The following is a 26,788-nucleotide window of genomic DNA, read 5'->3' on the forward strand; positions in this document are numbered from 1 at the left end:
CCATTGAATATCACTAGCAAGAAGGAGTTCAGAATCCAAGCCTCTAGTGAAGTATCTGTTTGGACACAGAGGAGTTCCTTCTTGAGGACCAAATTGGAGCAGAAGATCAAGATGGTGATGGTATTTGTTAAACGCTTACTATGTGCCAAGCACCGTAGGGAAGCTACAAAGTGGCTCTTGAAGGACAAAATATGAACAAGTGCCTTTCCTGTGAGATGGCCCAGCTTCATACCAACTTGTACACAGACGATCGTTGCCTGGGGAGGGACCATTTCCCCCTACGCTGCTTTGAGTCTGGCTTTTGCACCTCCAGATTACTCTCTCTTTGATCTGAGAGAAGGATGAATTGTTCAGGCAAAGTTTTGACGGTGACAGTTCCAGAAAGCTTGTGCCTGAATACAATATTCACACTTACGATCTGGTTTAACACTAGCAAAAATGCATGGAAGTTGACAGATACTCTGTGATAAAATAACACTGCATTTGCCACATGTGCCACATGTTTGGGTCATGCAGTGTCATTTTCCATGGAATATTTAGTGAGAATTAAACAAGGAAGCTTTTACTTTAGTCCCACTCCATGAGTTCTTCATTTACTTCACCTGAGCACGGGTAACTGTTATTCTCACTTGTTACATAGGAAAACTAAAGAAGAGAACAACTGTTCATAGTGGGCAGGGAACATGTCGGCTAACTATGCTGTACTGTCCCACGTGCTTAGTATGGTGCTCTGCACATAGTAAGTGCTCAGTAAATACCATTGATTGAGGCAGTGCTCCAGTTTTCCTGCCTCGCAGGCCAATCTGCCATCCATTTCACCATCCTGCCTCCAAGCTCATCTGGGCGAGGAAACATTCTCTTCTAGAGAAAGAAGCAGATTAAGCTACCTTAATTATGAAGCCACACCCATCAAACAAGGAAAAGAAAATCACTCCCTAATTGGAAGAGCTGTAGAACCGCAACGTATTAACAGCAAACCACAATCACAGTTGCTCTATATTGTACTTTAATCTTCAACATTCCTAAATAACACATAGTATCACAGGAAGAAACGACATCACTTAGGCTGGGGGATGTGTTAAAGAATAAAGTTAAAACCAGTAAAACAGAAATCCTCATACTTATCAAAAACACGTAACAGATAAGGTGCCAGATCAGCACAGATATTCTGCGGGCTGGGCACTAAAAAGGGTTCCCCTCTGCCAGCACACTTATGAAATACATTCACCTTCCAAAAATCATCAAAACATGCAGCAATGCCAAGAGATACAATCAAGTTGACTGTCCAAATACATACAGATACTAAAATCTAGAACAGGTCGAGTGTTGGGAACCGAAGGGAGAGAGTCAATGGGAGCCTAAAATGGTTGTGACCCAAAAGCAGGCAGCTGATTCCTTTCGAAAAAACGTCAGTGGGGAACTAACCTCTTGACTTGTCTGTTTTGAATAGTGCAATCAAAATGTTATGTAGAAAAATAACTTATTCAAATGTTGGAAAAGTGCCAAACACAGCTGAATGCCTAGCCAGCTGTCGGACTGAGTTAATTCTTTAGTTTGTTTAGTACCAAAAATTTACATTCATCTATCTAAGCTTAAGGAGGAAATAAAAAAACTGAAGCATTTGGCATCAGCAGAAAGGGTTACCTACGGCCCAGGGCAGCAGATTTACAGCAAAAAAATGAGATGTTTCTCATTAAGGCTGTATTTTTATTGGCGGTAGAATTTTGTGCAAGAATTTTGAATCTCGCACAAACAATGCACCCGATCTGCCTGGATTTCTACGTGCAGGACATTTCTGCATTTCTGAAAGTGGGCCAAAGAGAAATGCCCTAACAGAGAATCTCTGGGCAGGCTGAAGAACTCTCCTGTGAGACATTTACAACTTTTGATTGTCTGAAAATCAACCTATTAGGCAATAAATACTATGGCACTTAACAGAAAAAGAGACTTACCTCAAAGCTAGGCAAATCTTATACTGGAGATCATTTTAACACAATACCTAAGAACAGGGGCTCTCGCCATCCTGCTTGTGAGAAATCACGGAGCTTTGACAAAGATCGCAGTTGCCCTTTCGGTCTCAGACTAGCTACAGACCAAAGACAAGGCGGAAAGTCTAAGTTGCTCACATTCCTCATCTTTAGCTGCTACCTTTTCTTGACCAGTAAAAAGTGGAACTCGGCTTCCAGGTGATTCAAGTAATGCTAAATCCAAATTCCAGCCAACAGGAGAGCTAACATTCCCACCTCAACCCGCCCCCAATGCCAGCTCAGTGTTGGGAAAGAGAAATCAATGAGGAATTTAATCACAAAATTCAACCAATACTGTAGGTAAGAGCCAGGAAGCGTGGTTGCCCACTGGCCAGCTGGGGTTCAGCGGGGAACGCCCGATGCTGACAAAGCCGCCGGCAAGCCATCCTCTCTTGGTAATTCTTGGGTAGAGGACAAACTGTCCGATGAGGAGCTGTAGCCTCACAGAGACCCTCCATTTTCACTAATCAGGTCAGGAAGTGCCAAAGCTAAAAACTAGGGGACCACAATCTGTCTGAACTGCCATGTCAGAACCATTTCCAGAGTTCCAAAAAACTGTGAATTGGGGTCTGGTTCGGTGGGGGCACCCCAAGCCTGGATGCTCTTTGGAGAACTACTGCTTCAACGTGCTGGTACCTACGAGCGGTTCTATCGGCTGTTACCGGTGCCTACTTCATTGGATGAAGGATGACTGATGCAATGAAGAGGGAAGGCTGAGAAGTCAAATGGTCACCCCCTCTGCTTTTGAACCCGGCTTTGGGTAAATGGTTGGCAGAGCTGCCAGCTGGGAGGGCAAAATTGAAAGCTGCCCTGAGGAAGGTGACTCTCGAGCAACCAAACAGGTGGTGTTGGGCTAGAATTTTAAGAGTCGCCTGAATCCACCCTGAAAAACACTCCCTTGGAAACTTCCTCACAGCTCCTTTCATCCAATGAAAAGCAACGTGGAGAGACACATCCGCTGCTGCGGTTTAAATATTTACAGTTCGGCACGGGGTGGGACGGGAAACAAAACAATCTCCGGAGAATCGTAAAGACAGTTCACGGCCTAAAGTTGGACCTTTTCCTAGTCGGTTTGAGAGGTTTAAATATTAAATAGTCTGTAAACAGCAGGGAGGATGCTACAGCCTGTCATATGCCGACCTAGTTTCCGTGGGGAGTTCCCCGGCTGGTGCTCCCCACTTCGCTCCGTCCCACGAGAGCCACGGTCTTTCCTCCGAAGCGGTTTCTGAAAAGGACCAACTTGGGAACTGAGTGGGGGTTCCCAGAAGCGGGAAATAATTTATTGGACTGTGCAGAGACAAAGTCTTTACTTCCAGGGTTTATTCTGAAGATTGCTGCTGCTGCTGCTGAGACAGCGGGCATTCAGGTTGATGGCTGGGCCCCCAGTGGCCGGTGTCTGACCGCTGAGCCCAGCGGTCCCTTTGGAATCTCTCCCAGAGGAGAAGCCACGGTTCAGACGACCTGCAGCGGAGAGAGCACAGAGTGCGGCTCAAAGTCGGAGCTGTGTTTGCGGGGGGTTGGGGCGCGGGGAAGGCGTGCGGCGGGGAGCTGATCGCTAATTTCCCCCTTTAGGTTAACTAGATACTTGTCTCAACTGAAAGCTTTGCCTCTAAATGCTCTGTGCATTTCTCTGCTGGTTTGGTTACTGCAGATTAAAGCCCTTCGGGAGCTAATAATAACGAACAATCGCAACACTTATTAGGCGCCAAGACACTGTTCTGTGGTCCAGTCCAAGCCGAGCCCCAGCTTGGGGGATCTAGGGAAATGTCAGGACAAGGGAATGCTTCCAGGCTGGGGCAGGCTCAACCTTGGGATTACTTGTGGGCTGCTGGGACTTATACTCCCAGCACGTGTACAAGGGTTTCCATGCATGCGGTTTTCTCTCATATTTACGGTGGCACCAAGAGCCTCCGCGCTGAAGTCAATGCCTCCCCGGCTGAAGGAAACCTAAGACGGGGGCCCGTGGGCTGGCCACAGCGGGGCACAAACGCACAGTAACCGGGGAGTGCTGAAACTCGACATCGTGGTACCATTTTGTATCCCTTGGTGAACAGCATACTTGGGCTCAAATTCAGTTTTACAATGAAGAGAAAAGGTTAGGGCCCCTTGTGACTGTGTCCAATCTGATGAGCTTTTACTTACCCCAGTATTTAGTACAGTGTCTTGCACACAGCAAGTGCTTAACAGATACCGCAGTTATTATTATTATGTGGCAACCGGGCCAAGGGTGTGAGAGCGCCAACGTAATCGGAATTTCTCCCAAATTCCCAACTCGTGGGTGGACCAAACAGCTTACCAGAAGGGTTAGCGGGACTCTGATCCTCTTCCAGGTAGTATTCTATCTTTTGTAAATCTTCTGGGGTAAATCTCCATTTGTTCTCGGCAGGTGGGGGCTGCCCTCTGGGGCTGGTGCGTTTCCGAGCAGATCCGGGCGGAAGCGTCTGTTGGCAGTTTTCTGGCAGTGAGCCAGTGATCAGCCCTTCTGGGAATTTTTGGGCTAGGACTTTCAGACCTGAACACACAGGCAAGAGCATCAGAAAACGCAGCACTGAGGATGTGAGCTTGGGTCCACTCTGGAAAGGTACGTTCTATGTGTTTCTCTCCCCCCGTGATTATGTACTAGATGCTAAAATTACAAAGGACTGCGATCCTTCCTCGACTATTGCAACATCAAAGAAAATGTGACCAAAAAACATCAGCTTCCAGGTGGGGGGGTGTCCAAAGGAGAACCAAAAAGTCTTTAAGATGACTGCGATTCATACAAATACCGCAGCAGCAGCCAGCCTAACCTGTAGGGTTCTAATCGATTTCAGCTGACCTTTCAGTTGAAGGGCAGGATGTGGCTAGAGGGTTATTTCTGAAATGAGTGTCTCACCTTTTATAGTGCAGTTACTTATAGTTAGTAGTTAGAGCTATAGTTAGGTATACGAGGATCAAGATGTCAGTATTGCATAAAAATTCTTTAGGATAGTGCAAGTAAAATTCAGAATTAAGACCCAGCTTCCTGACTGAAATTTTCTGCACAGTAGGATGGCTTAGGGAGGACCAATAAGGTCTACTATGGCCTAAAAGAAAGCAAACTGTTCATCTTAGGTGACCAACGTGGTCTCTCTGTTGCTTCTGGCTCTTGCTTCTGGGACTCAAGGTTCCCAAACTCAGACTTAGCAAAAATGAAAAAAGAGTTTGGCCAGTTATAGACCAAGGCCCTAGAGATAGCCCTCTAGACTGAAAGCTCATTGTGGGCAGGGAATGTGTCTACCAACTGTGTTGTATTTTACTCTTCCAAGGGCTTAGTACAGTGCTCTGCACCCAGTAAGCACTCAATAAATACCATTAATGATGAATGATGATGATGACCTTACAATTAAATCAGCAGGAGTCCCTTGCTCAAGGGTAGCAGCCCCCATTGGAAGCAGCAGTCAGGATAGGGGGAGATGCAAGTGTGTAGAGGGAATTAAATAATGGAATTTCACTAATTCCAATCCCTTCCTTCCTGCCTGCTCTGAACCAGTACAGATTCCTCCTCTTCAATAATTCTCCTGGGCTAAAATCAAAGAGAAGCAAGGGCAAAATGGAATTTCTCTCCAAAGCAAGTCCTGGGAGCCATAAAGTTCTTTATCTTTTTAAGTTTAAAGAAGTAGAAAAAAAAAAAAAACCCAGCTCCTCACCTCCAGACAGCATGAAGAGGTTCTCGAATCCCCGCTCGCACATGGTGGTGGCTGCCTGGCTGGCTAGCCTCTCGTCATCATCGTAAAGTATGATAATCTTGCCATGGGCATTTTTCTAAGAGTCAGAGAAGTTAAGGGGTCTTCGAGACACTAGTCAGGGCACCAACCGATTTAGAAATCCACTGAGTTGGTCTCTGTTCAAATGACAGGCTAGTAACAGTAAACTTCCTTATTGTCTGGCCTCTACAAGCAGTAGACAAGAAGCTAAGGATTATTTCCCTGCAGGCATTCATAGGAGTTTTGAGGGACCCTCACTTTTGGCTCATTACCCCTAAGGCAGGCTGTTGGATTTGCCCAAAAGCAACGGGTCAGATGTTGCCCACATGGGAGATGGGTGAGTAGTGCTGACTTTTTGGTGGTCAGGAGCAGCTTTCAGACATCTTCAAGGGGTAAAAACCCATCAAAACAAGTGCTGGCCAATTACGAAAACCCTCCCCCTTCCTTCAAAGGCAGTGCACTCTTTCTTCTCTCATCTCTATTCTGTAAGCTTGTTGTTGGCAGGGAATGTGTCTACCAACTCTGTTGTATTTTACTCTCCCAAGTACTTAGTACAGTATTTTGCACACAGTGAGCACTCAGTAACTACAATTGATTGATTGATGTCCACCACACCTAGAAACTGTTGATATATTATTTCTTACTCAAATACTCAAGATTCATATTTTCTTAAGGCCCGATGAGCCATTCCTGGGCTGGAGCAGGGTCATCTGGTTAATATTTTCCCCAAAAGAGAGAAATGGAATCTTCCTTAAAAAATATTATCGGTCCTAACCCCTATCCTGTATTTTGCGGTAGATTAATCCTGCTGTTTTATTGCTAATATCATTTACTCCCCATTTCAAGAATGTCACGCTGAGCTACAGTTCTCCCCTACTAGACTATATGGTCCTTGGGGGCTGGAACTGTGTCTATCAAGGCCTTTCCCAAGTGCTTAGAGTGCTGTGCACACAGTAGCGCTCAATAAATACCACTGACTGCTTGATTTCTGTGTAAAACACTAGATCACCTAGATCCTCAAAACGTTAGGAAGGATACATATTCAAGAATGTCACTTGAATAAGGATTCATAGCTCTAGACAGAGTTGCAATAGGGTAACTGTAAGCTGTGAAGAGAAGGAGAAAAGGATTTGGAAGTTAGTCGCTCCCCAGCCATTTAAGTTGGAAAAACAAAAAGACAAAAAAACAACAAAAAAAACAAGGGAAAAAATCTTTAAAGCTATACATTTTCAACATCTGTGAGTAACAGTCTAGACTGAAAGTTCGTTGTGGGCAGGGAATGTGTCTACCAACTCTGTTATACTGTATTCTCCCAAACGCTTAGTACAATGCTCTACCCATGGTTAAGTTCTCAATAAATACGATTGGGTGGTAATAGTCAAAAAATAATATGATGCTAGTCTTCTGCAGTTTTGATACTGCCTCTTCAGTGGCAAAAATCTTAAGTTAGCCCTCTGCTAATGGCCCCGTCTTTGGCTAACAAAGATCTGTTGCCCCTTATGTGGTAGAAGCAGCATGGCCTAGTGGAAAGAGTACAGACCTGGGGGTCTGAGGACCTGGGTTCTAATCCCAGCTCCCCCAGGTGTCTGCTGTGTCACCAGGGGCAAGTCACCTCACTTCTCTGTGCCTCAGTTACCTCATCTGTAAAATGGGGATTGAGACTGTGAGCCCCATATGGGTCAGGGATTGTGTCCAAACTGATTACCTTGGATCTATCCAGGTGCTTGGTTCAGTGCCTAGCACATATTAAGTACCTAATCAATTAAGTGCTGATAAGTGCTTAATAATTAATTAATAATAACTGCTTAATAAGTATCATAAAAAACAACAAGTGGGTTTTGGCCAGTGCATGCTGACTTCAGATAAATCTGATCCTAAATTTGTATCAGCTAACCAAGAGATATTTTTCACAACCCAACAGGCTTAAAAACCAAAGTATGACCCTGTGTCACCTGCTCTCTTTCTTACCTCCAACAATGTGGCACTGATTGTATGAGTCTCTATCTCGGACATCTAGCAATAGGAAGGGGCAGTCAGGATAAGGTTTATCTTTGGAATTGAGCTCTGTTTTCTTTGGGGTCTCTCTGTCTAGGTCCAACTCCCCAACACCGCTGATGACACTGCAAATGGAAAAATAGGTCAGCACCAACTTGCCAGGAGTTAGCTGCTTAAAAATCTAACCTACCCCTTTGAAAGGTGAGACAAATACTGCTACGGAGTATGATGGTTAAAGGACGCAGTCAAAGGAAACTTTATTCCCACTCTTTTGCATTCATCCTCAGGTGTGTACGTTATATTGCCTTTATGGCAGGACGAGCCAGCAACTTCAACTTTGAAAAGCAAAACAAAAAAAGCAAGTACCTATGCAAAGTTGATCGATATGACTCCCCAGCTCCAGTGTTGTTTATGAACTGGATTGGGCTTGCAGGTTTCTCATTGGGGCTTCCTTTCCCATTGATCTTCCCTGTGATTTCTGCATCAGGGTTAGAAGCGGCAGGCTCACTGTCTAAAAATTGAAATCTAGAATTATTAAATCATCACTGAGCAGATCCTTATTATTTTCGGGAAAGATCATCCTTCCACAGATACACAGGACCAGTGACAAATGAGATCTTACCACATTTCTTGGATTGTACTAAATGTTTCAGGCAACACATTCAGTTCTTACATAACGTGCATTTACACTCTGCGTTTTGGACAGAATACTCTTAGAGAACTTTCTTCTGGTAATGTGTCACAATGTGTTGGCAGAAGAAACTTTTATGCACAGGGCATAGCATTAGTTAAGGTGTAAGTAACATACATATCATGAGTTTCCAAGTAATGGAAGGGGAGCATCAAAAACATAAACTCTGCGTTACAGGAGAACTGAATGTAGTCTAGTACTCACAGGCTAAAGTGTTTCACTTCATCAGTAACAGAATTTCCTTTCTTAGACACATGTATAGAAGAAAAGATAGCTATGAGTTGCTATTCGTTCTGATGCTGCAACCTTAACGTTACATTAAAGGGAAACGAGTTGATGCTTTTATCACCAAGGTGAAAATTGGGTATTGTAGTATTTGTTCGAGGAGACTCCATTTCCATCTCAGTTAAAAATGCAGTGGTTTTTTTCTGGTAATATCTTCAGGTGAGATCTGTTTATAATAATAATAATGGCATTTGTTAAGCGCTTACTATGTGCGAAGCACTGTTCTAAGCGCCGGGGGGATACAAGGTGATCAGGTTGTCCCACGTGGGGCTCACAGTCTTAATCCCCATTTTACAGATGAGGTAACTGAGGCTCAGAGAAGTTAAGTGACTTGCCCACGGTCACACAGCAGACATGTGGCGGAGCCGGGATTAGAACCCATGACCTCGGACTCTCAAGCCCGTGCTCTTTCCACTGAGCCACGCTGCTTCTCTAAAAGACAATTCTGCCTGTTTCAGATACCTCCTTCTCTTCCATGACAAAGACAAACTAAAGATCTAGATGGAGGAATTGCACAGACCTAGTATGCTGTAGCTACTGCCTCTGCTAAGACACTTTGCTCTGTAAGATGAAATCAAGTTACTAATCTTAACAACCAAACATATTTATGGCCATTGAGTTCTTTGTTTAGCCACTAAAAGAAACACAACAGACTATAATTCTCTACTTATAACTCTCTTTGAGTGGGATTTGTCTCAAAGGGAGAGGGCATCTGGAGTTGATCTAAGCATCCTTAACTGTGAAATTTGAGTGTGTATTTTAAGAAAAGGAATCAACTATGGTTCTAAATTGGGTATCCCATGAATCTGTGAAGGTAACGGGTCTCATCAGCTCATTCTAGAATTACCTTCCAGCCTCTGAATTTCTTCAGTTGTGACTTCCAGTGTCTGATCAGACAGGGAAGCAACTTGGATGACCTTTTTTTTTGGAGGGGCAAAAGAAAAAGGAAAAGAAAAGCATGAAACTTCGTCACCAGTATTTCTACCAACAATATTTTAGTGCTTGCTTTGTAAGAAGGACTGTACTAGTCATCGTAAATGAATACTTCAATATTTTGGCCCTGATATTAGTGCTGCTAAATGGCAACAGCAGAACCCAGAACTATGTTACTATTATTCTCTATGTGTTCTTTATATCAGCGTTTAGTACAGTACTCTGCACATAGTAAGCACTCAATAAATACCTTGTCACTTTCATTCAAGGGTCTGAAAGTCTCATACTGACATTATCTGACCACGCCTGACCACCAGAATCCTGTCAGGTAGGTTGTGAAAAAAGACCATTTTACTTGATTTTTAGACAGGAAAATTAAGCTACAAGCAGAGAAAGTAATTTTCTTAATATGACACTGTGAGGCATGGCACAGCCAGGATCAAGTACAGTAGTTTTGTGCCCCAGGGTTTTACCATTAAATCAAATATTCAAGAAATGTTACAATATGTGAACCTTGAATCCTACAATTAAAAATGTCATACATTTTTTTAGGAGAAAACAGACACCAAACCAAAAACCAGATGACTCTGTCCTCTAATATACTTGGCAGTACAGCAAAAATATGTTTTAACATCCACCATTAAGCATTAGATTTTATGCCAAAATCTCAAACTAAATGTAGTCCAAATGAGAAACTCTAAATCAAGTTTAAAATGATCCAACTTACCAACTGGGCAAAAGTTGTAACTTTCAGTCTCTTAAAAAGCTCATCTTTTTTGTATCTATAATCTAAAAAAAAAGGAAAGAACAAATATATTTCCACATTTATGATGCTTTCTTGTAGTCAGCAATTCTTTGTCGGTATCAAGCTGCCGTTGGGAGGATTAGCTGAAGCTCTAGAGAAACCCCAGACATTAAGGGGTGAACTAAACAAACTCTGCTAGTGACATTAGGTTTAATACAGCTGAAACACAAAATCAGGCTGCCCCACAGCTATGGTAGGTATATTCTACCTTCTCCTTATTGGTTTCTCTCGTTTCTAATCCCACTACATCTTTTGCTGTAATGCTCGTTAAAATACCTTTCATTCTTATTTGGAACAAAATGCTATATCATTATTGCTCAATGACCATGGCAGCCTAGAAATCAACAGCAAATCATAACTCAGTCAATCAGTCCAATTCACTGAGCGCTCAGTGTGCACACAGCACTGTACTAAGCGCTTGGGAGAGTACGGTATAACAATAAACAGACACATTCCCTGCCCACAACGAGCTTACAGTCTCAATTTGGCACTCCTGCACTTAGCTGTTTATTAATTGCTTGGTCGTATTAATCTAGCCTCTTCTAACGTAGCTTAAACTCACCCATCGCAATCACTTTTCTACAGCCTGTTCCACTTCTGTACATGTCAGTAGGTCTAATACGATTTGCTTCTACAAGGTCTTTTCTAAAAGGTCCATTTGAAAATGTTCCAATTCAGAGCATTTGGAGGGATTTTCGACCCTGGCAATGACAACTCCCTAAGTAAACACTCCCTAAAGTGGAATAAAGCTCTGAGTGAGCAACTGCTATTGCCTGCAGCATATAACTGGTTCATAAATTCCCAACTTCTATTTACAAAGGGGAGATTGAAGATTATTAACCTGGCGTCACTAAGCCTCTCCCATGAGGGTTTTATGATTCTGAAAAACTAGCACAGATTGTGGTAAATTAGCTCTAGTTTACTGAAACGCAGTTAGAATACATACCTCAGGCTGGCCTCAAATGGCACGTGGCCAGGAAATACATTCTCTCAATAACGAGCCTTGTGAGAACACATCAATACTATTTCTTGAACTAGACACTATCATGCCCCTGTTCCAAAACATCTTAAGGGACCAACTGCTCCAACAGCAGATGTCACAGTGAATTCAGGGAACCATTTAGTAGGTATAGCTTCTACCCTCTTGAAGCAACAAGGCTAACACAATCCAGGATACAATCACACTTCCAAAACTGTTAGGGTAACTGGTCCAAAAGGCGGTGCATCTCAAAAGCAGCTGAAAAATGCCCATTTACCAACACAAGTTCTTCGAGTTACACATACTTGGTGTGAAAAAACTTAATCAGTCTAAAAGTCATAATGGTTCAATACATACATCAACCTATAAAAGCCAGAGTCAACAGTTTTCAGTCAGGCGATAAACACCCAACCTCTTAGTAAACTCTCTGTAAGAATGGGTTTACTGCATTATAAGCTTCTTTCAATGATATTTCATAACTCAAATCGGAAGAATATGAATTAAAATTTTCAAATTAAATCATGATCATTTATAAAAATATAGAAGCTCCAGAAGAAAATTAAAATATTTTAATCTGCCCAAAGACACTGAACAAAAAAATCACGTCACCTTATTTTAAGCTCCAATCTACGTACCTGGCTCCGGTTTGGAAGGACACCTGCCATTTGGACTTTCCGACATTATAACTCACAGGTTTAAAATTGAGCTCAAGTAAAAATTAAGATAGAATTAAATCGGTTAAATTTTAAAGGATTATTTGGAAAGCTTTAATACTCTGTCCTTCCAAGAGTGAAAGGAGCTTTAAAAATGGACCTGTGGGTGCTAGGGCTTCTCTGAAAACTCTGCTGTGAAGGATGAATACTCTCAGTTTCAGATATCCTTATCAAGTTCTGATTTTCCAGTAGGTCCGTGGTTCTGTATCTGTCTCTCTTAAATTACAGAGGGGACAGAGAATTAACTGTCCAGGGCATTTTCGTACCGTGTCCAACTGGTGTCATCTATCCATGAGAAATCAAGGCGAGGTTTTGTAAATAGTCAATAGGCACAAAGTGCTCCTTCTATCCAGATTCAGACGAAGGTACATTCAGTTGACAAAGTGTCTACTGTGCTATAGGAGCTCAGTTTAAGTAAGTTATTAGTCACGGGAAACTAGACCCCGAGTGTGAGGCTTGAATCAAAGGGAACAACAGAACCAGGTTTGTGGGAGATACCAACAGAGACATGGCATCTAAAGGATTTGGAGGCAAGCGATTAGTACAAAATGGTGTGAAACAAGGTCCCAGTCTCCTCCCTTCCTTCTCGAATGAAAACCTACAACTCCAAAGGGGGAAAGCGAAGGGAGCCCCTTTGGAGGCTCGGTCCTAAAAACAGAATATAAAGTAATCGTAGTCAGGCAGTCAGGACAAAGGTGGTGAAAAAAGGCTACACTCACCTCGTTTTAGAAACCTCATAATTTTGAAGGGGGAAAAGTGAAGGAAGTATCTTCAAGTACATAACTCCTAAGGCATTTCGTTTGGAAGATGAACTCCATCTAATTTTGGAGGGGGGCTAAAGGAGTATAGTACCCTCACATTTATATATTATAAAATATGATCTCACCCACAGGTGAATTCATCTTGACAAGAATATAAATTTCCATGAAGAAAAATGTTTGATGTGGATTAAAACCTTTCCCCCCCACCAAATCTTTACTGGGCTAGTGCAAGAAGACCAGAGACTGAATCAGACTTCAAACAGAAATGGAAGCTGACCAGACTAGTTCTACGGTCTGTGCAACAACAATGAATGGGGGGTGAGTAAAATGGATTTTTTTCATGGCTTCATAATCTAAGATATTTTCAAGGAATTCCTAAAAATACTGGCTGAACAATAATTCACAAAAGTTGGTTTTGGTTCTTGAGAAGAGTAAACCAAATCTTAGTTTACTGCACCCATTATGAAGGAAGAAAAAAAGAAAAGTGTGGATCACTAAAAGCTCAAGGAGGACTGAAAAAAATTTAGCAACAACAAAAAAGTTCAGGCCGAGTTTGATACATTTTAGGTTTTGTGAGAATGAAAACTATAAGCCTGAAAATTTCCAGTGTCCTGTCCTCTATTTTTATGACAGTATTAGATAACCAGATGACAATGTACAGTCATCTTATCTGTTTACCCTGCCACTCCCTCAAAAACAGTACTGCTATCTTTACTTTGTATACACTGAAGAGCAAAATCAGAACAAAACTTCTTTCAATTTAAGTGGTTTATAATTGGGCATGTGGGGGCATATTTTTTGTTTTTTTCTGCTGTTTTTTCTTCCAAGAAAAAGAACCTAAAAATTGAACCCAGATCTACACAACTATTAAAAAACTTGAATGGGTATCACTTCCAAGACCTTTCCCCTACTAACTTAAAAAAAAAAAAAACTGTTTTGTCTGCAGTGCAGAGTGGAATCTGTTTGATTTCATGCAAAGGCATTTTACCTCCTTTCCTAAGATTTGTCAGAACAGAGAAGCAGCGTGGCCTAGGAAAGAGCATCGTCCTGGGAGCCGGGGGACCTGGATTCTAATCCTCCCTCTGCCACTTGCCTGCTGTGTGACTTTAGGCAAGGCACTTAACTTCTCTATGCCTCAGTTCCTCAGCTGTGAAGTGGGGATTAAATCCTACTCCCTTCTATGTAGGCTGTGAGCCCCATCTGTGTCCAACATGATAATCTTGTACCTCAAGCACCTTGAACAGTGCTTGGCACCAAGTAACCGTTTTAACAAATACCATAAAAAAAGAACAACAGACAATCCAATCTCAATTTGGTTTTCAACACTCAAAGCCCTTTGAAACACAGTCTGAACTTAAAACTTCCTCCCTGCTAGGAGGAGACTGGGTTACTGTAACACTTGTGGCATTTGCTCAGGTCATAGGGGAGGGAAGCCCTCACCTCACATCACCCCATGTCAAGCATAGCAACTCTACTCCCAAAATACCTTATCTGACACCTTAACCTAGGCCTTCCCCTTGTTAGCAGCCCAGAACACACAAATTGATCAATCAATCATATTTATTGAGCACTTACTATGTACACAGCACTGTGCTAAGTGCTTGGGAGAGTATAATTTAACAGGGTTGGTAGACACATTCCCTACCCATAACAAGCTTACAGCCTAGAGGGGGAAGCAGATATTAATACAAATAAATTACAGATATATGCACTTTGGTGACTTGGGGGAGAACACATTCAGAAAGTCCCAAATCTGCAAAATCACTCACTTCTTTTGATGTCTTCCAGTTTCTCAATGTATTTGGTCATACTGTTACCTAGGAAAGAAAATAAAAATGAATTAGGGGCAGCAGCGTGGCCTGGTGGAAAGAGCAAGGCCCTAGAAGTCAAAGGACTTGGGTTCTAATCCTGCTCCACAACTTACTGCTGTGAGCTTGGGCAAGTCACTTAACTTCTCTGTTCCCTCATCTGCAAAATAGGGATTCAACACCTGTACTCCCTCCTACTTCGACTGTGAGTCCCATTTGAGACCTGATTATCTTGTATCTACCCCAGTGCTGATTATAGTGCTTGGCATTTAGTTAGCTCTTAAATACCACAATTAATTTTTTTTAAATGGAAGAAAGTTAATGATATTGGGGGATGGATAATGTCTTCCCCTATCTTTCCCAATCATCAGTGGAGCCCTGGACAGTAGGCAAATTTTCCAAATATGGGTAAAATTATAATCTTAAAACTCTAGAATCAGATTTGAAATGACACAGCCTAGCCAGAGGTTACATAAATGACATATATTCCATTCTTTAGTAGGAATCAAAGGGCAAGTTTACAACTGTACAGTCATTTTATGGAATAAGGAACTGGGTTACTGGGGAAAAGGGGCATTCTTTGAATGCCCATAGCAGGGGTATGAAGAGAAAGGGACAAGATTCTGGGCCTATGCTATGTGACCATCACGACACGTATGTTCCCAACTTGTACTTCCCAAGCGCTTAATACAGTGCTCTGCACACAGTAAGCGCTCAATAAATACGATTGATGATGACAGCCCTCCCCAAACTTTTACTTTGCACGGTTACCACTCAAAGCTGAGGGCCAGGAACTGCCTGCTCCCACTGAAGGTAGGCCAAACATCTCTGCTAAACATCTGATCCTTGGATCTGAGCGTGGGAAGATTTTGGAACATTAAAACTTGGGTAGGTCCACTCTCCTTTATGAGAATAGTTGTAAGCAATTAACTAAGTCTCAGCTCTCAAGACAGGCTTTTAAAAGAAACCCAAAACACTACATAGTCTTGGCTCTTGGGGATGGAACAGAGGGGAGACCGTTTTTTTGGCTTATTCCCACTGGATTAAATAAGGGAAAGTCTCTAGCTTGGGGGTTACGGAGGTTCTATTAGCAGGCAGACCAAGCGTGACAAAGACTGGTCATTTAAAGTAATAAAATAATAGCAAAAATAATAAAAATAATCATTAGAAATTGCTCTTTACTCCTTCAGAACCCTTTCTCTGAATCCCACGGGCTGCTTTAGAAAAGGGAAAATAGCAGCATTTTGGAGTTTTCATTCATATTTTGTATCAGGAGGTATTTTATGTGCACCTGACATTCCACATGGCAGGCACAGATTTCAGTCATTTGCCCTCAGTTCAATTCTCCCAGTTCCAGCCTATCTTCAAAGTCAAAATCCAGACCAGAGTAAGGCAGCCATCTGCAGAGCCCTAGAGATCTATGTTGGTTCTGGATCATCCCTGGAAGGTTGGACGAATGTTAAAGAAGGCTACAGACCTGGGCTAAACTGCCCTCTTTGAGAAGCCCTAGAATGAACCCAAACCCTCAAATCAACTTGGTCTCCTTCAATCCTTTGCCCAGGAATGTCTTATGGGCTCGGCCAGGCCTCCTGAGATGATTAACCCAGGTAAAAAGAGCCCTTTCCTGTCAAACCTACCCCAAGAGAAAGCTGGAACTAAAACTTGTAGAGTGTGAGGGCTGCAGTGAAAATGGCTGATTCCCAACAATGCATTTTAGTCCCAAATTTTGATCTCTGTCCAAGTACTTTCAGCCAGTTATTAGTTGTATCTCCTATTACCCAGTCCCACAACTTGCCGACCTAGGATGCTACAGTTATCCTGCTTTAACTTGGATCGTCACCTCAATTTAATGGGAAAATGAGGCACGGAAAGGCTTCGTGACGAGTCCTCTGTCACATGGTGGCAGAGCCGAAATTAGAACTGAGCCCCTGAATTTCTAATCCAAGCCATTAAAATGCTACATTATTCTAGTTTTGCGAGTCTCCTTGGGGAGACGTTCAAAATGCTTTGCAAATATGATCCCAGTAGTCTGCATGAATATCTCTGTGTGGTAGGCACTGGCAGTGTTACCTTAATAGCATCAGAGAAGGAGGGAGGGATGTCCAGGCCGAGTTCTGCATCCCAATGGCTCAGGCACACAAGGAAAACAAGAGCCAACTAAATTATGTAGGAGTTTTCTTTATTATTCAACATGCATAGGCATTAAGTATTTATATAACACTTTGGAATGCAAAGGCATTCACCCTAATTTTCAGTGCGTTTCTTTTTATTAATCAGACATTTACAGAAAACTTAATATTCCGGAAGGTGTTTTTACAGTTATTTATATGCACTACTCACAACAACCCTGTGAGGTAGGTTACCATTGTTTTTGCTGTTTCGCAGCAGAGGGAGGAGGGAAGGGTAACTGAAGCAGAGAAGTGAGCAATGTTCGGAGCGGTATAATTTTGTTGGCAAAACCAGCAACCCAAGTCCAGGGTCCTGAGGTCTGGAACTCTAGCGGCTACCTGAATGACAAGCCACATTACCTTCTGAAATCTTTCCTTGTCCAGTCATTCTTTAAAAGAACTGGAAGCACTTTGGAACTCAAGAAGGTTCAACCTCACAGAAGGAACGGAAAAAAGGCCAATAAGATAGACTAGATCATTCAATCTTTTCCACCCTTGACTTTCCTATAACTTCATGGATTTCATTAGCATCTGAGCCTAAGACAAGCAGCCAAAACATGTGGGCCCAGACAGTGCTAGCCCATCTTGGGGAAAATCAGTGATTTAGACCGTTTATTGCTTTGAATAAAAACCGCATGGAAAAACACAATCAAATACCCTGGAGACAAAGTGCTCAGTGACTTAGGGCAAATTAAAGGACAAGGGGTTCTTCTTGTTCCAGTTGCATTGTTACAATCAAAAAAGCAAGCCAATGGTGGTGGGAAAGTAAACTGAGCGTGAGTCCTAAATGAATATGTGGGATACATAAGCAGAAGTATATGTGGGAGCATAAGCAGATATGAAAAAAAACGACGGAATGAAGACTAGAGGAGCAGAGAGCTGGTGACTAGATTAAGGTGTGGAAATAGCAGAAGAAACATAAAATATGAATAAATAGGGCTCTAGACAGAAAGAAAATTCCAGAGGCCGAGTGGAGAAAGCATGTATAATTTGAAGAACCAGTACAGTCTCGACCAGATTAATCAATCTGTGGTACTTGAGCGCTTACGGTATGCAGAGCCCAGTACAAACCGCTTGGGAGAGAACAACAAAGTTGGCAGACATATTTCCTGCCCAAAATGACCTTACAGTCTAGACAGATGAGACAAGAGTAAAAATGAAAAGAAGCAATGAAGGGAAAGGCCTACTGTTTGGAATGAGTAAGTTTTCTCAAATACCACAGTAAAATAAATAAAAATACAACAGCAGCCCTTCAAGTGATAGGAACTGAATGGTGTATAAGCTCGTTGTGGGCAGGGCATGTGTCTATTGTTATATTGTACTCTCCCAAGCACTTAGTTCACTGCTTTGCACATAGTAAGTGCTCAATAAATGCAACTGAATTAATGAAATGTGAATGTTCCACAAACACACTGCCCTTTGAACATCCCTATTCAATGAAAAGGAACTTAAACGACTCTTTTATTCTCCAGAAATGTGCTGATGAACATATTCTGCAGTGTTGTAATGTGGGTGCTTACCACCCAAAACAGTATTTTCCAGAACAGAGAAGCATACTGGCATTTATTTTACTTGTACATATCTATTCTATTTATTTTATTTTGTTAGTATGTTTGGTTTTGTTCTCTGTCTCCCCCTTTTAGACTGTGAGCCCACTGTTGGGTAGGGACTGTCTCTATATGTTGCCAATTTGTACTTCCCAAGCGCTTAGTACAGTGCTCTGCACATAGTAAGCGCTCAATAAATACGATTGATGATGATGATGATGATTTCTGAGGGAGACAGGTGATGGAGTATCTGTATGTAGTAATGATGGCAGAAATGAGGGAAGACATCATGGCATGGTTGGAAATTATGGAGACCTGAGGAAAATCACTTCACTTCCGTGCTTCATTTTCCCACTTCCCCAAGCTGTTAATAAAGCGTTTCACCTAGTTGTCACCCAGAGGTGTTGTGAAGACCGAATATCTGCAAAGCACTTTGAATTCCTTGGAATTACGGCACTGAGAAATAATGCTTTATATAGAGAGGCCATTCAAGACAGGCAAATCTTGTTATGATCTGAGGTTGAATATATTAAGTAGGAGATGGGAAAGAAGGATTGATTGAAAAGAGAATATACTAAAGATTTGGAAAAATACCATTCTCGTGTGGGAGGGGAGGAGTTTCTCCATTTTTACCACAATTCACTAGAAACAATAGCAATGCTTCCAATGTGTGAACAACACTGATTTTTGTATCCACCAAGTCTCTTGGAGGCTGCTCATCTGGATAGTCTTCAGTTTTTCCAAGGAGCTCCCTAAACAACCCTACAGAGAAACTTAATAGGAGCATAAAGCATCTTGACAAATGGAACAGAGCTGAATGAAATCCAACCCTTGAATAATAGACCACTTTGAAAAATGGAATAATACGGCCCATGTAATTGAAGAAATATGTTCAGTGGAGCACAAGTGTAGAAGTTGGGATCCTGGGACTTATCCCCAGATCTGCGATTTGCCTCTGGAACTGAATATCTTTGTGCCTCATTTTCTTTATCTGTAGATAATGGAGATAACTATGAACCCTGTCCTCACAGGAGATGAGTAAGTCTGTGGCCTTGTGGACAAAGCACGGGCTTGGGAGTCAGAAGGAACTGGGTTCTAGTCCCGGCTCTGCCACTTCTCAGCTGTGTGACCTCGGGCAAGCCACTTAACTTCTCCGGGACTCAATTATCTCGTCTGTAATACGGAGATAAAGACTGGGGGACACGGACTCGGAAGGTGTCCAAACTAGCTAATATCTACTCCAGCACTAAGTATAGTGCCTGGGACATAGCAAGCGCTTAATAAATACCGTAAAAAATTCATAAATTTCAAGTGTTCCTGACCATCTGAAAAGTAATTTATGAAGAGAAGGAATCCTCCCTCCCCCCACGTCTAAGCATCAAGGTTACAGGCCAGAGGGTGTCAGAAAAATTCAACTGGCAAACCAGGTTCATAACCCTATGAATGAGGCTCTTGCCAATGATTAGCTGGAAAGAAATTGATCTGAATTCACCCATGACCAGCTGACTCTTTGCCAAAGCTCTCATCCCTACTCACCAGTGTCGAGCCTAGACTTGATATGCTGATACCTTGGGTTTTGTGGAATCCTTTTTGTCAGATACTGGAAGACAAGAAAAGCCATGTTAGGAGGGCTAACCTGGGTTGGTGAGGTGTTGGAAGAAGCCAATCAACCTCCAACCACACCCCTCAAAAGCCACCATCCCTGAAATCAGAAAAGTATTAACAGAGGCCCCAAACAGGTCTCATTCTTTTTTTAAAAGTGTTGAAAGATACTCTAAACAAAAGAGTAAAATGGAGATAAAAGTAAACAACTACGAAGGAGAGGCAGAATAGACAAAAGAGGATTCTTGAAGGCTATGTCCTAAATTCTGTCACTTGCCCAACAGTAAGTTAGTTTTGAATTTTAGTTTTAATTCTGACTACTTAAAACCGTTTACTTGAAATGGAATAGAAGCATCACTGGGCTAAGGAATTTTTTTTTAATTTTACGTGTTTCAAATCATTTTGTATTTTTCTGAATTCTTAGAATAGAAGGCTTTGTGAAAGAGGATCCTCCCAGCTAGGTAGCATAGAGCACAGTTCTAAATTTGAGATTTCTGGCCTTGAGTCGAATCACTAAAGACTGTTGATGAATCAATCAACGGTATTTATTGAGCACTTCCCGTTTTCAGAGCACTGTACCACGTAAGCACTTGGGTGAGTACAGTACAAGAGAGTTGGCAGACACATTCCTTGCCCACAGTGAGCTTGTAGTCTAGAATAGTTATGTTCTCTGCCTACAAGGGAACTCTGACAATCCTGTAGGGACATGAAGGTATGTCACTCAAAGTCTCATTTGTGCAAATGAAATGTGAGACCTTTTTAATACCTGCAAGGTGTTTTGTGACCCAGCAGTCAAAAGACTACAACCGCAGAAAAAAGGTAACAAAATTTCGGAAACAGTAAATGCATATGAATCTGGTGAAGTTAAAGGAAAAGGTGAACTATTTTACAATCAACACAAGTGACCAAACATCATAAAAAATATTTTTCTCAAATCTCATTCCTGTCTGAAAATAAGCAAGGAATAAACGGAATCACTCGTGGAAGAATGGTGACCATTGTATTAGAGGACTCTGCAGACATCACAGACAACAAAGTGTGGCTTGAGTAGTAGAGTGCAGCGAATACACCAAGAGGGGGAAATAATTTATACACTTGACAAACTATACTGTCATTTAAAATTGAGAACAAACAGAACATCGGGAGACCATCTAATAGGGAGGTTTAAAAACATTCAATACACCACACCCATGTCTAGAATCCTTACTCAACATTCAATTACCAGTGTGTTTCTATTGACTGACAGCTTCTCTCTGCTCTTTACTATCACAGTCATCCTTAAAAGCCAGTGAACCAGCCCCTTTGTGCTTTCAATGCTCCCTTCTATTGACCACAATCTGAGAACTATTTCTGCTTTATATTAACATATCACAGTGGTGACAGCTGTCATTAAAACCCCTTGTTTATAATTTCTGCCTTTTTTTTTTTCCAGGGCAGGGAGAACACATTGTATCAGTGCCCCTGTTTCTCCTGAGGGTTTCTCAAGTACACTGACTTTTTTTTTTTTTAAGGACAGAGGACAAGGATGTGGCTTCAAGGAGGCCGATTTACTGAATCACAATGGATATAACTGTGGACAAGTGCTTGGCACAGTAAGTGCTCAAGAAGTACCATTGATTAGTCGGGCACTTCAACGCTAACAGGTAATCGGATCTTTTTTTCATTAATGAAACTGAGATTTTCACTTAATCTAAGCCCATCAGAGTTTATTTTTTTTAACTCATCCCCCATTTTATGCTGTTTACTATCAATCAATCAATCGTATTTATTGAGCGCTTACTGTGTGCAGAGCACTGTACTAAGCGCTTTTGGAGCTACCAATAGGGACAACAGCCACAGAGATACTTAGCCTGTGAGCCTCATGGAGGACAGGGACTTTGTCCGACCTGATAAACTTGTATCCACCCCAGCGTTTAGAACAGTGCTTGACACATAGTAAGTGCTTAATACCATTTTTAAAAAAAGATAAGGGTACCCAGTGACTAATTTATGTCCCATCTTGTCCTGTTTTTTGTTTCTTACTGACAGTGGAGTTATTGATGGGGACAACAGCCTCAAAGGTACCTAGCCCATGAGCCTGATGTGGGACAGGGACTGAGTCTGCTCTGATAAAGTTGTATCTATACCAGTGCTTACAACTGTGCCTGACACGTAGTAAGTGATTAACAAATACCACTAAAAAAAAAGATCAGGGTACCCAGTAGACAATTTAGAGTCATCTTGCACACCAAATGGTTTTCCCAACAGCCCTGCTGGTGCCCCCTACTCAAGCAGGGAAGTGAGCAGATGGAGAATTGAGAATCTAACCTCCCCATCACTTTGTCCACGGCACTCTACAAATCTTTCCCTTTCTCATTTCCGTTTAGGGGTTTTTACTAATACACTTGTCTCTCCTTTGAGGACCTTCCTATCCCTGCCCCTTCTTCCTTTTTCTTTATGAAGATGGCCTTCTCATTTTCGCTTAGGAGTTTATACTAATACACTTGTGTTCTCCCCCATCCCTGCCCCTCTCATCCCTTCTTCCTTTTTCTATAGTACTGATGAAGATGGCCTTCTCATTTCTGTTTAGGGGTTTTTACTAAGACACCTGTCTCTCCTTTGAGGATCTTCCCATCCCTGCCCCTCTCGGCCCTTCTTCCTTTTTCTGTAGTATTAAGATAATAATAATAATGATGATGGCATTTGTTAAGCGCTTACTATGTGCAGATGATCTTCTCATTTCCGTTTAGGGTTTTTTTTTTTTTTACTAAGATACCTATCTCTCCTTTGAGGATGCCAAGTTGTACTTTCCAAGCGCATAGTCCAGTGCTCTGCACACAGTGCTCAGCGCTTAGAACTGTGCATGGCACATAGTAAGCGCTTAAAAAATACCATTTTAAAAAATACGATTGAATTTTATTTTGTTAGTATGTTTGGTTTTGTTCTCTGACTCCCCCTTTTAGACTGTGAGCCCACTGTTGGGCAGGGACTGTCTCTATATGTTGCCAATTTGTACTTCCCAAGCGCTTAGTACAGTGCTCTGCACATAGTAAGCGCTCAATAAATACAATTGATGATGATGATGCTTAGTACAGTGCTCTGCACACAGTAAGCGCTCAATAAATACGATTGATGATGATGATGACTCTTCCCATCCCTGCCCCTCTCCCTTTTTTCTATGGTTTTGATTAAGCACCTAATTAAGAGTCAGGCACTGGAGTAGACACAACCTAATAATAATAATGATGGCATTTGCTAAGCGCTTACTATGGGCGAAGCACTGTTCTAAGAGCTGGATCAGAGTGGACACGGTCCATAATAATAATAATGATGATGATGATGATGGCATTTATTAAGCGCTTACTATGTGCAGAGCACTGTTCTAAGCGCTGGGGAGGTTACAAGGCAATCAGGTTGTCCCACAGGGGGCTCACAGTCTTAATCCCCATTTTACAGATGAGGTAACTGAGGCACAGAGAAGTTAAGTTAAGAAGCCCAAGGTCACAGAGCTGACAATTGGCAGAGACAATTGACAATTGGCTGACAATTGGTCCATGTCCCACCCAGCCTCGAAGTCTCAATCCCCGTTTTACAGATGAGGTGCCTGAAGCCTAGAGAAGGGAAATGACTCGCTCAAGGTCACACAGTAGACAATAATAATAATAATAATGATGATGGTATTTGTTCATTCATTCATTCAATCATATTTATTGAGCGCTTACTGTGTGCAGAGCACTGTACTAAGTGCTTGTGAAGTACAAGTTGGCAACATATAGAGACGGTCCCTACCCAACAGTGGGTTCACAGTCTAGAAGGGGGAGACAGATAACAAAACAAAACATATTAACAAAATAAATAGAATAAATATGTACAAGTAAAATAGAGTAATAAATACGTAAGCACAGTAAACGCTCAATAAATACGACTGAATGAATGAATGAATGAAAAAGTACAAGTTGGCAACATATAGAGACGTGGGCTCACAGTCTGTCCCGGCCGGCCTGCCGGGGTTCCCCTCACGACTCTCCAAGCGCTTAGTACAGTGCTCTGCATTCATTCATTATTACTCTATTTATTTATTTATTTTACTTGTTCATATCTATTTTGTTAATATGTTTTGTTTTGCTGTCCGTCTCCCCCTTCTAGACTATCTTACCTCCTTCCCTTCCCCACAGCACATGTATATATGTTTGTACATATTTATTACTCTATTTATTTATTTATTTTACTTGTACATATCTACTCTATTTTATTTTGTTAATATGTTTTGTTCTGTTCTCCGTCTCCCCCTTCTAGACTGTGAGCCCCCTGTTGGGTAGGGACCGTCTCTATACGTTGCCACCTTGTACTTCCCAAGCGCTTAGTACAGTGCTCTGAACACAGTAAATGCTCAATATATATGATTGATTGATTGACTGCCTCTATATGTTGCCAACTTGTACTTCCCAAGGGCTTAGTACAGTGCTCTGCACACAGTAAGCGCTCAATAAATACGACTGATTGATTGATTGTTGGGTAGGGACTGTCTCTATATGTTGCCAACATGGGCTTCCCAAGTGCTTAGTACAGTGCTCTGCACACAGTAAGCGCTCAATAAATACGATTGATTGTTTCTATGTGTTGCCAACTTGTACTTCCCAAGCGCTTAGTACAGTGCTCTGCACACAGTAAGTGCTCAATAAATGATTGATTGATTGTTGGGTAGAGACTGTCTCTCTATGTTGCCAACTTGGACTTCCCAAGCGCTTAATACAGTCCTCTGCACACTGTAAGCGCTCAATAAATACGATTGATTGTCTCTATCTGTTGCCAACTTGGACTTCCCAAGCGCTTAATACAGTGCTCTGCACACAGTAAGCGCTCAATAAATTCGACTGATTGATTGTTGGGTAGGGACTGTCTCTCTATGTTGCCAACTTGGACTTCCCAAGGGCTTAGTACAGTGCTCTGCACACAGTAAGCGCTCAATAAATACGACTGATTGATTGATTGTCTCTATATGTTGCCAACTTGGACTTCCCAAGCGCTTAGTCCAGTGCTCTGCACACAGGAAGCGCTCAATAAATACGATTGATTGACTCTATATGTTGCCAACTTGTACTTCCCCAGCGCTTAGTACAGTGCTCTGCACACAGTAAGCGCTCAATAAATACCATTGTTGATTGATTGACTGCCTCTATATGTTGCCAACTTGTACTTCCCAAGCGCTTAGTACAGTGCTCTGCACACAGTAAGCGCTCAATAAATACGACTGATTGATTGATTGTCTCTATATGTTGCCAACTTGGACTTCCCAAGCGCTTAGTCCAGTGCTCTGCACACAGGAAGCGCTCAATAAATACGATTGATTGACTCTATATGTTGCCAACTTGTACTTCCCCAGCGCTTAGTACAGTGCTCTGCACACTGTAGGCGCTCAATAAATGATTGATTGACTGTTGGGTAGGGACTGTCTCTAGATGTTGCCAACTTGGGCTTCCCAAGCGCTTAGTCCAGTGCTCTGCACACAGTAAGCGCTCAATAAATACGATTGTTGATTGATTGACTGTCTCTCTATGTTGCCAACTTGGACTTCCCAAGCGCTTAGTCCAGTGCTCTGCACACAGTAAGCGCTCAATAAATACGATTGACTGATTCAATCGTATTTATTGGGCGCTTCCGGTGTGCAGGGCAGTGTACTGGACACAGTAAGCGGCCAATAAATAGGGGACTGAATGAGCCTCCCCTAAGCGCTGCGCGTTTCTCTGGGCGGCGTCGGCCCCCGCCGAGGCTCCTTACCTCAGGATCCCCGAGGTACCTCCTGGCGGACATCTTCCTCTAACGGCCGCAGCTCGAGCGCGCCCCGGCCGCCCCCCAACAACCTCCCCTGTGATTGGCCCGGCGCCCGCGGCCGGCCAATCGGAGCGCCGCTTACTCCCGAGGGGGCGGGGCTTCCCCGGATGCGGGCGCGCGGTCACAATGGTTGCCCGGGGCAACGCCAGACGCCGGCCGCGGCCTTAGGCCGCCCGCGTTCATTCAATCAATCAATCAATCAATAAATCAATCAATCAATCGTATTTATTGAGCGCTTACTGTGTGCAGAGCACTGGACTAAGCGCTTGGGAAGTCCAAGTTGGCAACATATACAGTCGCTACCCAACAGTGGGCTCACAGTCTAAAAGGGGGAGACAGAGAACAAAACCAACCATACTAACAAAATAAAATAAATAGAACAGATATGTACAAGTAAAATAAATAGAGTAATAAATATGTACAAACACATATACATATATACAGGTGCTGTGGGGAAGCGTTTAACAGATACAATTATTCATATGCTTATTAGTACATCCACACAAACCGCCACTCTTCCTACTTCCAAAGCCTTTTTAAAATCACATCCTCAACCAAGTGGTGATTCGTTCATTCAATCATCATCATCATCATCAATCGTATTTATTGAGCGCTTACTATGTGCAGAGCACTGTACTAAGCGCTTGGGAAGTCCAAGTTGGCAACATATAGAGACAGTCCCTACCCAACAGTGGGCTCACAGTCTAAAAGGTGGAGACGGAGAACAAAACCAAACATACTAACAAAATAAAATCAATAGAATAGATATGTACAAGTAAAATAAATAGAGTAATAAATATGTACAAACACATATACATATATACAGGTGCTGTGGGGAAGCGTTTAACAGATACCACAATTATTCATATGCTTATTAGTACATCCACACAAACCGCCACTCTTCCTACTTCCAAAGCCTTTTTAAAATCACATCCTCA

General features: G+C 42.3%; 2 protein-coding genes across 4 annotated transcripts in view; one reads left to right on the forward strand and one right to left on the reverse strand.

Moving 5' to 3' along the window:
* Positions 1–983: 983 nt before the first annotated feature.
* Positions 984–25,880, reverse strand: CEP41 (centrosomal protein 41). Of its 2 annotated transcripts, XM_038752160.1 has the most exons (11): positions 25,797–25,880; positions 19,974–20,037; positions 14,684–14,731; positions 10,384–10,445; positions 9,571–9,640; positions 8,114–8,258; positions 7,721–7,872; positions 6,791–6,858; positions 5,696–5,810; positions 4,324–4,539; positions 984–3,488 (listed from the first exon to the last, which is right to left on the reverse strand). In XM_038752160.1, exons 1-11 carry the CDS (start codon positions 25,827–25,829, stop codon positions 3,334–3,336), a joined length of 1,128 nt encoding a protein of 375 aa, XP_038608088.1. In that variant the 5' UTR covers positions 25,830–25,880; the 3' UTR covers positions 984–3,333. The 2 variants fall into 2 exon arrangements, with proteins under 2 accessions (XP_038608088.1, XP_038608089.1); XM_038752161.1 differs by lacking the exon at positions 19,974–20,037 and having other exon boundaries at positions 25,797–25,815.
* The window catches only part of MEST, a 46,125-nt gene continuing 27,098 nt past the window's right edge, over positions 7,762–26,788 (forward strand). For both annotated transcript variants that reach the window (XM_038752162.1, XM_038752165.1), the window contains exons 1-4: positions 7,762–7,948; positions 9,926–9,984; positions 13,046–13,232; positions 21,551–21,682. The gene's annotated coding sequence lies outside the window, so the exon portion shown is untranslated. The remainder of the gene's footprint in view (positions 7,949–9,925; positions 9,985–13,045; positions 13,233–21,550; positions 21,683–26,788) is intronic.

This window comes from Tachyglossus aculeatus, chromosome 10, assembly GCF_015852505.1.
Source record: "Tachyglossus aculeatus isolate mTacAcu1 chromosome 10, mTacAcu1.pri, whole genome shotgun sequence".
NCBI classification, from domain to species: Eukaryota; Metazoa; Chordata; class Mammalia; order Monotremata; family Tachyglossidae; genus Tachyglossus; species Tachyglossus aculeatus.

What these genes read in the sequence shown, in the direction of transcription:
- CEP41 (XM_038752160.1), bottom strand. Translation starts at nt 25,829, where the DNA reads ATGTCCGCCAGGAGGTACCTCGGGGATCCTGAG. An exon ending in TCAGTGCCACATTGTTGGAG is followed by an intron (nt 6,859 to 7,720) that starts GTAAGAAAGAGA and finishes TTCTCTTCACAG; the next exon opens with CTTACAGTTACCCTATTGCA. An exon ending in CAAGTGACATTCTTGAATAT is followed by an intron (nt 5,811 to 6,790) that starts GTATCCTTCCTA and finishes TCTGACTCTTAG; the next exon opens with AAAAATGCCCATGGCAAGAT.